This window comes from Aegilops tauschii, chromosome 5, assembly GCF_002575655.3.
Source record: "Aegilops tauschii subsp. strangulata cultivar AL8/78 chromosome 5, Aet v6.0, whole genome shotgun sequence".
Classification (NCBI taxonomy): domain Eukaryota; kingdom Viridiplantae; phylum Streptophyta; class Magnoliopsida; order Poales; family Poaceae; genus Aegilops; species Aegilops tauschii.
Genome location: NC_053039.3, coordinates 428,793,856 through 428,807,307, shown reverse-complemented (window position 1 = coordinate 428,807,307; position 13,452 = coordinate 428,793,856). Strand labels below are relative to the sequence as shown.

Below are 13,452 nucleotides of genomic sequence, written 5' to 3'. Positions count from 1 at the left end.
TTCCAACTTTGTGACTAAATTGAACATGTCGCGCGAGTATATGTATCTCTGGTGTGTGTGTGTGTGTGTGTGTGTGTGTGTGTGTGTGTGTGTGTGTGTGTGTGTGTGTGTGTGTGTTTTGCGGGTATCTCTGGTGTACTTGTCTGTTTAGGAAATCGGGTTGAAACGATCCTCAAAAAGAAAAAGGAAAATTGGGTTGAAACAAGATTTGTTGGCTCAGGCAGTTGCCAAGGGTTAATCTTGCGTGGCAAGGATGAATCTTTGGTAGATCGGAGGAGATCCACACGGTACTAAACAAGGAATTATTTTGTGCTAGACCAATGAATAATGTGTGAACTCCCTAACCCGGACTGCGAGTTCCGCGAGTGGTTCTCTGCTGCCATTCATGGCTCCCCGACTGCCCTTCGCCGAGGGCTCGCCACCATCATCATCCTTACCATCTGGAGACTCTGGAAGCACCGCAATGATTGTGTGTTCAACGCCGCCAACCCCTCTATCTCCAGACTCTCCGACAGCATTAAGGAAGACACCCGCGCTTGGGTGCGCGCCGGGGCCAAGGGGCTTGGCCAGATTATCGACGAGACGTAGGATACTATGTTAGGGTCGCGCGGCACCCCCTCTGCCGTGCCTTTGTTTTTCTCATTCACACCATCTCCTTTACGCATGTGCTCATGAGATCATTCCTGTAACCATCACTCTATTTCCTCCTATCAATACAATGATACGCAAGCCTTTTGCGTATTCACGAAAAGAAATAATGTGTGAACTCTTCTCGTCAAAAGAAATTAACAAAAACAATAATGTGTGAACTTGCCAAACGGCATGGGCGGGATGGATACAAGTTTTGACTGTCGGGGCGACACGTTTAGCTCGTGGACGCGTTGAAGATCTGGATTTATAGACGGGGACGTTTTGAACCGGTCGCGCGCGCGTTTGCATTGCTGGGGCGACACGTACGACTGCACCCGCACAGAGGCGTCGTCGTCGTCCGTCAATGAGCGGCGGAAGGTGATGACACATTGACACTTGTGGTACTACTACGTGCCCGTGCCAGAATTGTCATGACAGTGACAACGTACGATGTTTTAAAAGAAACAGTACGTGCGCCGGTGCGCGCGCCACCTCGACGCATGGCTTGGCTTGGCTTGACACGATATGCTACCTGCCATCGATGATGTCAACCGGCCAAAACAAGAGTGTAGTGTTATGTCGTGTTCTAATTTTGTGGTGCCACGATCGGCTTAGAAATGACAGGTTCTACGTAGCGATCCGGTACCAACAGCGCGCTTGCTTGAGGAGCGAAATATCTACAGACAGACTTTTCAAAATGACTGGGCGAACGAACCACTGATCGGACAGGAGAAAGTGAAAAAAAAATGATCCAACCGAATCCTTCAAAGCCTTCTAAAATGTTTGGGCTGTCCGGCATCCCTCATATTGCCCTCATATATGAGATGAGTATGAGTGTCCAGCAGTGTTCGGCCAATGGTCCTGCGTCCACCACATAAGATTTGACCCATCCCAAAGCATGTTTTTTTCTAGATTTATTAGCCCCCTATATCCACTTTCATAAGACATTTTAGAAAGTTTAGACAGTGCTCAAAACAGTTCAAAGCTAATTGTCTAGAACGTCTTATAAAAGCGATTCTTTCTCTCTTCTTCTTCACCAATCATATGCATGTGTCCGAACATATAGGGAAAAAATGAAGAACATAACTGTATGAAAGGATAAATAGGGAATCAAAACAGACAAACTCGAACACTGACTGGACACGTCTATGAACGATTTGAGGGGTCAAATTTGGCTAGTCCGACCGTAGATGCTCCAAGAGGAACGCGGGAATTGCACTCGAATTTGCTCCAACCCGACCACGGCCAGGCGAAAGGGATGAAGTGCTCCTTTGGCAGCAAGTCATGAACCCAACTGACGGACGGCGGCAGCGACACGGCTCCTCCTCCTCCCACTCCTCGTCGTGCACGCGGCGAGCGGCGAGCGGCGTGTCCCCCGGAGCAAAGACCGATGCGATGCCTCCGAATCTCAACGAACCTTTCCCTTGGCCACATCCACAAATATGGCGCATGGGCGCAAGGAACTTCACATGCGTGATAATGATAAGAATATATAGATACTCAGGCCGGGACGTGCTCCATCGAGGTGCCCTGCATCCCAGGCATGTTCGGCCATTCGGTGCGTGCTCATGTGAAGGAGCCACATTACCTGCTGGCTGAGGCTCTAAAGAGAAAGGAGGATTTTTTAAATATTTTTTTTAAGATACTGCGCTGATCCTTGTTCAGAGATTGCTGCGAGACGCAGTCTGTGCATGTGGACGACGGATGGAGAAATGCAGAGATGCGAACGCGGGCCAAACGGCCGGATTGGCCGGTGGCCGGCCACCGCATGGCTCCACGAGGGCGTCCGTGGCCCGTCTCCTCCTCGGCATTCAATTCTGAATTCTGGCAGTTCCCTGCATTCAATCTGGATGTGTCCGTTGGTTTGGCCTTGCCAGATCACACGCGACTTCGCTTCGTGTCCGCCGTACCCCCGTGGCTTCCGAGAACATGCTGCCGACAAACAATCCAAGAAAGCAGACATTCGAATCCTCTGTTGCGCGGGATTTCAAATCGAAGAAATTCGAAGAACGCGCTGTTGGATTATAGACGGGCTTAGGCTCATATTCATATAAGACAATAATTTCTGATTAATCTTTAAGGCCCATTTAGGTGCATGACAAGTGGTAGAAAGTTTAGTCCAGTAAGTGTGCTCTTTATAAGAGTTGCTTTACCACATGACAGTGGCAGCCTGAAAAGAGGAGCAGTACACACACGCTCCTCCACCGTCGCTCGCCATGACACGTGCGCTGTGGTTGAGGGAATAAGTCGAGCCGAAGCTTATTTTTGCTGGTCAGAAACAATTAATTAATCACTATATAAGAAGGCACTGTCCAGTGGAGTCACCTAGTTCTAGTTCACTCACTCCCTCTTGCATAACCCTAGCCGTCATCTACTATTCCTCTCTCCGTGCTGCTTCCGGCAATCCCATCTCGACGACTGTGTGCAAAGTTGGTCGGGAGAGCAGGTGCCTCCGAAACCTTGTCGTTCAAGATCCTAGCCAGGAGAACGACAATAATATTTTTGGGGAGCGTCTGACGTGACTGCTCATGAGCTGTCCCCGTCTCCGTCCGCCTCTACTTCCACTACTTCCCTTGCATGGACTCCATGACTGACGACGAAGCCGTCAAGAATAAGGCCTCGTCCTATGCCAAGGCTTCCTGGGCCTGGCGCTGTCACTTGGGCGGAAGATACATTGATGACATATGAATGAGTTTTTCCATGCCAAAGAAAGAAACTCAAGAGCAAGTTCCAGGTTTATAAACGTCAGGCATGACCAGACTCATATTCTCTCCGGTAGCACCGGTTGATTAGGCTACAAGAATTGCGGGGGTCGAGGAGAGGGGTATCACCCGGTAACTTCTTCGAGCTCCGGATTTGGTGCTCTTCTCCACGGACCACCAAGCCTTCTCGTAATAACCAAACTCTATTATCTTACTTCCTTCGACTTTAAATAGAGGGCGCATAACTTCTAAAAGAAGGCACATACACATTTCATTGATCTGGCGGGAATCTCGAAAAGCGTGTACACCTTTTTTCTGAGTTGGAAGAAACACATCACTAGTTACAAGACCAAATCACTAGGCCCACTCAGGGCCTGCAAGCCGCGCTGGCGGTTGTTGTTGTTGGTCAAGCCTTAGTGGGCCTTGGCCCTTTGACCCCCCCCCCCCCCCCTCCCCTGGCTGGCCGTGCTTTGAGAATGTATCAACAACAATGAGTTCGTCTAAAAAAAATCAACAACAATGAGTAAATGAGAAATTGAGAATGCCGTTATACCAACATTTATGCCTCAATAAAAAATAGTTGTACCAACATTTCTCTCTCAATAAGTGACTGGTAGTTGCCTGAAACAAATTACTCAGGTCCCAGGTCAGACCCCCCCTTCAGAAACAAAATCTAGGCAGGACAGCTTCAGTTATGCAGTTAACGCAGGCCCTCTGCCCTGTGGGTGATTTAGCTTCACTTGTTCTGCAACATTGGCACACCAGTGCTGGCCTTGCACTTGCAGTGAGTGAACCAAGTGAAGTCTCCACCATATTGACTCAATAGGCAACACATCAGATAAACTATGCTTGCCATGATCACAAAAGAGTAGTGCTAGGCCCACGATGATTTTTTTTACGACGTTTGTACGACACTGCTCAGTCACCATTCGGTCAGACATATGCACCAATTTTTTTACGACATTTGTACGACACTGCTCAATCACCATTCGGTCAGATATATGCATCAGCGGGAATCGTGGGATTACAACATCGGACATGAATTGTATGCATATAAAGTCGTCCGGATAGCAATTTCGGATCACAAATCACCTTGGAACATGACAGTAACAGAATGCAACAGACATTGCATTTCATAATCACGGGGGCCGTAACATTTAAAAGCACAAGTTTGGTAAATAATCTGAGCACCCGTTGGGCAATGCCTCAGCAAATGTTATTTACTAAATGCTGGAAGTTGAGGGAGTGTCTGAAACACATTACTCTGAAATAATATACTTCCTCCGTTCCATATTACTAGTTGTCGCTAAAACGGATGTATTTAGACGTATTTCAGTGCTAGGTACATCTGTTTGAGCGACAACTAATATGGAACAGAGGGAGTACTACATAAAGCTCAAGTTCACCTTACAGGTAACCCACCAGGGAGGAATGCAACCGTCGGATTCACTTTTATTTTAAGATCGAGCTTAAACCTTGGATCGCCATGGGACTCACTAGTTCTGCAGCATCGACACCGCCTCCTTGTCGGTGAACCAGGTGAATTCTCCATCATCAAGTATAGCCATTTCAACAGGGAGCAAATCAGAAGTCTTCTTGTCAGAAATCGCCTTCTGCACTGCACCGGCTTTCCCAGCCCCAGTTACCACCATGGCGACATATGCGGAGGAGTTGATCACCGGAAACGTGAATGTGATCCTCTGTGGTGGCGGCTTTGGAGAGTCCAAGATGTGGGTGACCCACTTCTTGTTCTCTTTAACAAGAGGATGGCCTGGGAAGAGAGAGGCGATGTGACCGTCAGGGCCCATGCCAAGAAGCTGGAGATCAAACCTGGGAAACCCAGTTGTCTTTGACATTGCAAGGACGCCATTCTTAACAAGTTGCTTCAAGATAGTTTCATAGTCCTCTGCCGCTCCTTCAGCAGATAAGGCATCATTGATAGCATACACTTGACCAGCAGGAATTGGTACCTACAAAGTACAAGACATGACCCAGTTAAAGACTTCTCAATAGGTAGAAAGTTACATGTAGCTACAAAACTGATGAGAATGGAACAATTATAGATAAGAATGTGTCACTATCTAAAGAACTGTAAGGGCACCTACAACGCGAGGCGCTCGGAGTGAGCACCAGGACTAGTATCCTGCCCAATCAGCAATAAGAACGACAAATCCTGGCGTCGACACCAAAGCTGGAGGTGAGCGCTAGCCTTTTCTTTCTTCCTCCGCGTGAGTTGAAATGCTTTGTCAGGCGATCGCTAAGCACCCGCTATTAGCGTCCGCCGTTGGAAGAGGAAGCGCAAGATTACTGGGATATTTATTTTTTCCATCATAAGCGCCGCTGCTAGCGTCTCCCATTGGAGATGCCCTAACTAAACTTGAAACAGAAAATGAACGTTGTATCTTGAAAAAGCTACAGATTTACAGGACTCATCTCTGCAAATGTTTTACCAGGCCACATAACTGAACTTATGTAAAACCATATTTTGCCAAAATCACATGTTATCTGCGCGGCTGTCTAGATGATTTACAACTGAAGCTAACATAAATATGGCGTTACGCCATACATGGATGCACTGACCAATTTTCTTATAAGGCATGGATACACTCAGAAATAGCTCCAAATTTATCCAAAGTTAACATGGTGAAGCTAAATAGCCTGTTACCAAATCCAAGCATTACTATAATCTTATTTTTTTACAACTTCCCGTCACTGGAAGCCACAAATTATGTCTTCCAAATGCCCTAACTTACTAAAGGAAAGACCTAAATAGGTGGAAACTGGGAGTTGCTACCATACATTCAAGTGAGGCGGTCTACACTATCTACAGGACTCTTAACTAAATTTCTTGCAGAAAATGAAAGTTGTATCATTTGAAAAAGCTACAGATTTACAGGGTTAAACTTCCCAAATGTTACTGAACTTATGTAAGATCATATCTTGCCAGAATCACATGTTATCTGTACACTGTTTACATGATTTCCAACTGAAGTTAACATAAATATGACATGAAGCCATACATGTAAATGATTATGAGCACCGCTACAATTTGTACAATAAATTGATAACACGGGTTTAATTATGACTTTTTGTAGCCAGATATGCTGCGCATGATTATATAGAAATGCACGGTGTGGAGGAGAGAGGCCATATGCTTTCACAAATATATTTGTCGAATTTCTTACTAGGCATGGATACACTCAAACAGCCCCAAATTTATTCAGAGGTTAACATGGTGAAGCTATATGACCTGTTAGCAAATCCAGGCATTGCCATAATCCTGTTCCTCCATAACTCCCCATCAATTTCAAGCAAAGAAAATTATATCCTCATAATGTCCTGCCTTACCATGGGAAAGGCCTAAATGGGTAGAGAACCGGCAGTTGCAGGGTAAATCTAGGAAGAACCCGTGGGGAATACCTTGGAGAGGAACCCATCGAGGGCGAGCTTGTAGTTGCTATCCTCATGGTCCTTGGGCACGACCCTCTCGTCTACCCAGAACACATGCCACTTGCTCCAGTCAACCGTCTCCAGGTACGGCGCCTCCGTCAGCTTCCTGCCAGACCAAAAAAGAAATCAGGGATCCTCACGCGATCCGGGAGCCCCCGAGCAGCCAGAGAACGAGCGATCTCCGGGGAGGACGGGCGGGAACAAACCTGAGGGCGTAGATGAGGGATCCGCCGGAGAGCACGACGGTGACGGCGCCCCTCTCGGCGGCGAACTTGGCGGAAATATCCGCCGTGTACTTGGCCAGGGCCACCGCGAGGTTCTCCTCGGCGTCGAAGATGAGCAGGTCCCTCTTCGAGGAGGCGGCGGGGGCCGGGGCGGCCATCGCGGCGGCGGGGAGGAGGACGGGGGTCGTGCGCGCGGAGGAGAGGAGGCGGGGGCGGGGGCGGGGGCGGGACCGGAGGCTCCGGACCGGGACGAGGGACGCCGGCGGCGAGCGGCGGCGGGGGAAGAGGGGAGGCAGGGAGGAAGATGCGGCGGCGGAGACGGAGACGGTCATGGAGGTGGACATGTGTTATATGCGGGGTGTGGGGCTGGTGGCGGAGGCGACAGGTGGATGGTGAGGCTCGCCGCGTTTTGTACCGTTGAGATCCTGATAGACGGCCGGCCTGCGGAGAAAGCCAGGCGAAGAAAGTGCGCCCAGCACTCCTCAAAATGTTCCAAATTCCCCGTTATTTTGCCCACACCTGGGCCAATTATTTTGCCAAGAATTTGCAAGAGAAATAGGAGTAGATGGGTACTCATTGAAAATTATGTTTTTTTGGCAAAAGATCAAAAACAGATTCAAAATATATGATGGGCGATTTTTTTTTGGCAAGGCTAGTTTTGGCACCAAACAACATACATATATTCAACCAAAAAAACATGCATACATACATTCATTCATGGCTTGTTTCGAACGTAGGATAGACAATACAAGGAATGAAAACATAATGTTTGTGCAGATGTTAATAATCCCCCCCAAATGGTAGAGAAATGGCAGAATTCCTATAGTTATTTATAAAGTTAATCAACAAACAAAAGGTCGCCTTGGGAACATTTCACAGATTCATTCCTATGGAATTTTTCTGTTCCAAGCAATCCTTAACTAAAAGTTGTTGTAGAGAACATGCTTAGCTTCTATTTTATCCAAGGGATAAATGCCCTCAAGCTTTTATAAAGAATGATATGCCCAGAATTCAATGAGCAAAGTTACCACCAAAAGTTAATGCCAGTTTTATTACGCGACAACATAATAAAAAACGGTAACATGGTACCACCAAATGCATCATTCAATAAACTTTTCGAACTTGTGTATCTTCCTTGCCATTGGCTCAATGCGTCACAATAATAACTAGGGGGATGCCAACGCCCAACCGCCAGACGTACATTATCCACGATCTCCATCAAACCTCTCCTTTATTCTCAAATGAAATTCTTCTTAAAGTCATTTATCCTCAAATAAAATTCTTCTTAAAGTCAATGAAGATAGTATGTATCACCGACAAAATATTCTAACTCTGCGAGGTTTGCTTGGGACAAATAGTGAATGTGGATAACCTATCTATCATGTTTAGCAAGTACGTAGGTGGGGGGGGGGGGGGGATGCAGTTGCAACAATTAGGTTTAAATGGGGAATTAAGAAACGAGAAATATTTGGTATTGCTTGTCTATGTGGCAAATTCCACGAGCTAGACTGCTGGTTGTTTGAAGGATCAGATTTAGGCAACAATTCATGGTTGTACAAGAAGACTTCTTCTAAAGCTGGTAAAGAAACCTGATTAGGGCATGTGCAAACAGATGGGGAGTATGATTGATAGGTAATTTTTGGGCACATCAAGGGAGTTAGAACAAATTCCACTAGTTGAGTTGGAGTAAGTTAACACAACGAGAAAAGGACAATGGGCTTGGATATAAGGATTTGTATGCCTTTAGTATGGCCATATTGGAAAAACAAGGTTGTCACTTACTTAGAAATCATCCCTTCTTCTGTGCATGAGTTGTGAAAGCTAAGTATTACCCAGATAGAGATGTTCTGGAACCACAACCAAAGGAAGATATGTCCCACACTCGCCATATCATTTTGAAGGTGATTGATTTGTTAGGGGGGGGGGGTCAATAAGCGAGTCGGAGATGGTGCAACGGTGAAAACTGGGGATGAGCATCGGCTGCCCCGGTTATGGTTGTGCCAACCAATAACACCGTGTGTTACAATTTGAGGTGGGACACATAGCTCGTACACAAAAGGTTATAGGCACATGACAAAACTTGATCCTGACTATACCTCTCAAGGAATATATGGAGCATGAGTGGACAAAGCACTTTGAAATAAAGGGAAGGTTCATTGTCAAGTTGCCCTACATAATGTACCAAGAAAATAGTGCATGAGAAAGCAATGCGACATCATTAAGGTTATCACTTTAGTGTGAATGAGATTTGGAGTGCCCGTGTTGAAAGTGCGGTCATATGTGTGGCACATTGCTCACAACATCCTTTCTATTTGTTGGAGAATTTTACACCGAGGTATAAAAACTAATCAGGTATATCAAATATGTGGTCGTTGTAATGAGGATGGAGTCCACCTTTTCCTCGGGTGCAAGGAACTAAAGAAGCTTCTAAACTACCATGAACCAAATGGCATATGAGAATCACCCCCTCCTAACTCTGGATACACCAAAAAGAATTATGAGCATAGCGTTGCTTTGAGGTTGGTGGTCATAAGGGACAAGGCGAACTCGTCGCAGAGACCCCCTAAAAATTGATGATGTGTTCTACATGATTCGTCAGCCATTTTTAACTTCTAAAAGGGATTTCTAGGTCCTAGCAGTTGAAGCAAATAGAACTCAATACTTGTTTAGTTTCTTCAGACACAAGTATGTTTACACTCCCATAAAATTTTGAATTTAAATTTGATCTACACATAGCAAAGAAACAAAAAATACAAAGGCCAACTATGAATAGGGTGTGAAATTTTGTCTTTTGTCTTTTTTTAGACTATTCATACCGTATCAACTAGAGCATTATCTTCTTCTGCAATCTTGGGGCAAGCGTGATGAGCAATCTCAAAAAAATTACAAAATATCTCGAGGCCAAACATGGTTGCCGGCGATGAGAATAGTGTGCTAGTGGCGAACCAAGTCGGTTGGTCCATTCAAACCCACCATGATCTTTGCCCAACCTAATGATGGTTGAGCTATCACCGTTGTGAGTCTCACCAGTAGCCTTCAGTGTGTGCTTGATTCCTATGCTTCTCCAAAATGAGAAATGAAGTGGATGTGGCGAGAAAGCAATATGGCATCATTTTGGTAATCACCTTAGTTCGGGTGAGATTTGGGGCGCCCCTGTCCGGCGAAAGTGCTGACATATCCATGGTGCATCGCTCACAACATCCTTCCTATGTATTGAAGCATTTTACGCCGAGGTATGCAAAATTAATCTGATATGTCTAATATCTGGTCTTTTTAACGAGGATGGAGTCCACCTTTCCTTAGGTGTAAGGAAGTAAATCTTTTAAGATACTAAGCTTCCTACATTTGAAGCCTCCTGGTGTGTCGGGGGCTGTGAGGTTGCTGGGGGCCGCTTGTAAGGGTGTGTGTTGTCGGTTGAGGTTTCTGTTTGTTTCTTTTTTTTATAATTTTCTTTTTTTTCTTTTTTCGGCTTTTCTTCTCTTTTAAATCTTAATTTACATATCTCAAGTCATGAATATCAATTAAAATCTCTAAACATTTTTTAAATCTGATTTTCTAAAAAAAATCCTCAAACATTTTTAAAATTCACTAACATTTTTAAAGCTCACAAACATATTTTAAGTTTTTGAGCTTTGTAATTTTTTTGAATATTTTAAATATCAATGAACATTTTTTAAATCTAGAACATTCTTTAAAAAACATGGTTTTTAAATTTTGTAACATTTTAAAAATCCAAGAGTATTTAAAATCCATGACACACTTTTAGTTAACGATCTTAAAAAGAGATTGCCAGCTTTTTACAAGATAGCAGCGGAGCGAGCGAGTGGGGCAGGGAGATGAGCTGAGCGAGCGGGAGCTTCGTAGGTCGGCTCATGTGAACATTATAGTAGCAGTTCCACGATTTTAACGTGAATAGGAGCTCACACGGCGAAATTACCTTTCTAATCTTGAGCTCAAGTGCTCCTGGTGTGAACAGTAAAATCAGAAAAAAATAAAAAAAATGATTTTTTTGTGACAAACTTTAAGAAATGTTTGAAGTGAATACAAAGTTTCATCACGACATCATATTGGTGGAAGTCGTAGTAAAAAATAAAATCAAAGCTCCAAAATGTGTTTAAAAGTAACCTTTTCAGAGCATTGATTTTGTTTTTGTATCACGCCTCCCACCAATGTGATTTCGTGATGAATTTATGCATGCAGTCCAAACATTCCTTAAAGTTTGCCCAAAAAATTCAGTTTTTTTTCTTTCAAATTTGTTGTTCATCTAGGAGCATTTGATCTCGATATCAGAAACTCTGCGTCCCTCACAAGGGGCTCACACAACGACCACCGGCTAACCCCGAGGCTGAAATGTGTAAGTACACCACAACCACACACTAAACAACTCCACTCTCCTGTCAACACAAATACCGCATCCTAGCACAATATACGAACGAAAAAAACTAGAACATAATTAAAACCCAGATAAAACTAATACGAAACAACTAACCTTCTAGGGAAAAAAGATGATCCCACGAGTGAAGAACAGTGTGGAGAAGCACGCATTAGCCTCTCATAAGCTTTGAATCACCTTGAACTAGATGGCATATGAGAACGACTAGAGTGTCCAAATCCAAAAAGCAAGTTCCATTCTCCCCTAGCCCTAGATACATCGGATTTTTTTATGGGCACACATTGTTTTGAGACTGGTGGTCATAAGGGATAGTGTGAACTCAGTCGAAAGCCCCGCGAAAGTTGATGATGTGGTGTACATGATCCGCATGCACATCACCCGGATTTTAGTTCCTGGTAGCTGAAGCAAAAAGGAACTCGGCACTTGTTTAGTTTCTCTGGGCAGCCCCATCTACATTTCTTGTTCGTGGAAAAGAAACTTCTCTCAAACTAGCTTCCTGAGCTTCCCTTGTCAACTCCAAACGAGAGAGCCCTCCGCGTCGCCTCGACATGCGACTCGGGGGAGACTAGGGTTTGCCTCCAGCCTCCACCTTCCCACCCTCCTCCCTCATTTGCCTCCACCCGAGACAACCAGTAGGCAAATCCGTGCGGGCGCCGGTGATGGTGATGACGGGATCTCATCACTCCGGCCCTGGGCGTGGACAATGGACCCTAGGGCGGCAACACTGGCAGGTCTGGCGGTGGCGTCTAGCGGCAGGCGACGCTTGCGAGAGGTGAAGCTGGTCGGAGGCTTGACCGTGATGATGGTGAGTCGTAGGCGGGAGTTGGCCGCATTGTCGTGCTTCCCTACATCAGATCTGGAGGTTCAAGCTCCTCTCCCCGGCCATCTCGCCCCCACCGGCTGGCGGCAGGTGGCCTCGTCCATTGGCCCTGTGGCAGGAGGGTTCTTGTGGAGGTGGTTACGGACCGAGGGAAAGTCTGGTCGGTTCTAGCCTGACTCGACGGTAGTGATGGCCAAGGTCACCACTGTCCTCCTTGGAGGCACCGCCAAGGTCCCTCCCCTCCACCCCGACCCCAATCCTGGGTGAAAGCCCAAAATTCGTCTCGGATTGGATGGGGCGGTGCCATGTGTGCGTGCCTTTCTAGGAGGCATCGCTCGGGGTGTTTGGTTTGTTCGGGTGTGAGGTGATGCTGGCAATGGAGCATATTGTTGCACGCGTCGGCGTGCTTCAGGCTGGTGTCTCTTTGTTGGCGGCTCTCATTGCTTAGTTTGGCTGGACGACGTCTTCGATCCTGGCGGAAGGGGATAGGGTTCCCCTTCTCGGCGGCAGCAGGACACCAGAAGCCGGAGGTACCCATGCTATCCATTGTAGCTGGTTGCTCTGCTCGCTTGTTGCACTTCACCTTGGTGCCATGTGAAGGAAATATGCCCTAGAGGCAATAATAAAGTTGTTATTTATATTTACTTATATCATGATAAATGTTTATTATTCATGCTAGAATTGTATTAACCGGAAACTTAGTACATGTGTGAATATATAGACAAACCAAGTGTCACTAGTATACCTCTACTTGACTAGCTCGTTGAATCAAAGATGGTTAAGTTTCCTAGCCATAGACATGAGTTGTCATTTGATTAGCGGGATCACATCATTAGAGAATGATGTGATTGACTTGACCCATTCCGTTAGCTTAGCATTTGATCGTTTAGTATTGCTATTGCTTTCTTCATGACTTATACATGTTCCTATGACTATGAGATTATGCAACTCCCGAATACCGGAGGAACACTTTGTGTGCTACCAAACTTCACAACGTACCTGGGTGATTATAAAGGTGCTCTACAGGTGTCTCCGAAGGTACTTGTTGGGTTGGCATAGATCGAGATTAGGATTTGTCACTCCGATTGTCGGAGAGGTATCTCTGGGCCCTCACGGTAATACACATCACTATAAGCCTTGCAAGCAATGCAACTAATGAGTTAGTTGCAGGATGATGTATTACGGAACGAGTAAAGAGACTTGCCGGTAACGAGATTGAACTAGGTATTGAGA

At 45.7% G+C, this 13,452-nt stretch overlaps 1 protein-coding gene across 1 annotated transcript; it reads right to left on the bottom strand.

Moving 5' to 3' along the window:
• Positions 1–4,439: 4,439 nt before the first annotated feature.
• LOC109743096 (probable 6-phosphogluconolactonase 4, chloroplastic) lies at positions 4,440–7,483 on the bottom strand. Its single transcript, XM_020302183.4, has 3 exons — positions 6,989–7,483; positions 6,753–6,888; positions 4,440–5,302 (listed from the first exon to the last, which is right to left on the bottom strand). The coding sequence occupies exons 1-3, from the start codon at positions 7,348–7,350 to the stop codon at positions 4,829–4,831; spliced, it is 972 nt and encodes a 323-aa protein (XP_020157772.3). The 5' UTR covers positions 7,351–7,483; the 3' UTR covers positions 4,440–4,828.
• Between the last annotated feature and the right edge of the window lie 5,969 nt (positions 7,484–13,452).

What these genes read in the sequence shown, in the direction of transcription:
- LOC109743096 (XM_020302183.4), bottom strand. Translation starts at nt 7,350, where the DNA reads ATGTCCACCTCCATGACCGTCTCCGTCTCCGCCGCCGCATCTTCCTCC. An exon ending in TCCCTCATCTACGCCCTCAG is followed by an intron (nt 6,889 to 6,988) that starts GTTTGTTCCCGC and finishes TTGGTCTGGCAG; the next exon opens with GAAGCTGACGGAGGCGCCGT. An exon ending in TCGATGGGTTCCTCTCCAAG is followed by an intron (nt 5,303 to 6,752) that starts GTATTCCCCACG and finishes TGTACTTTGTAG; the next exon opens with GTACCAATTCCTGCTGGTCA.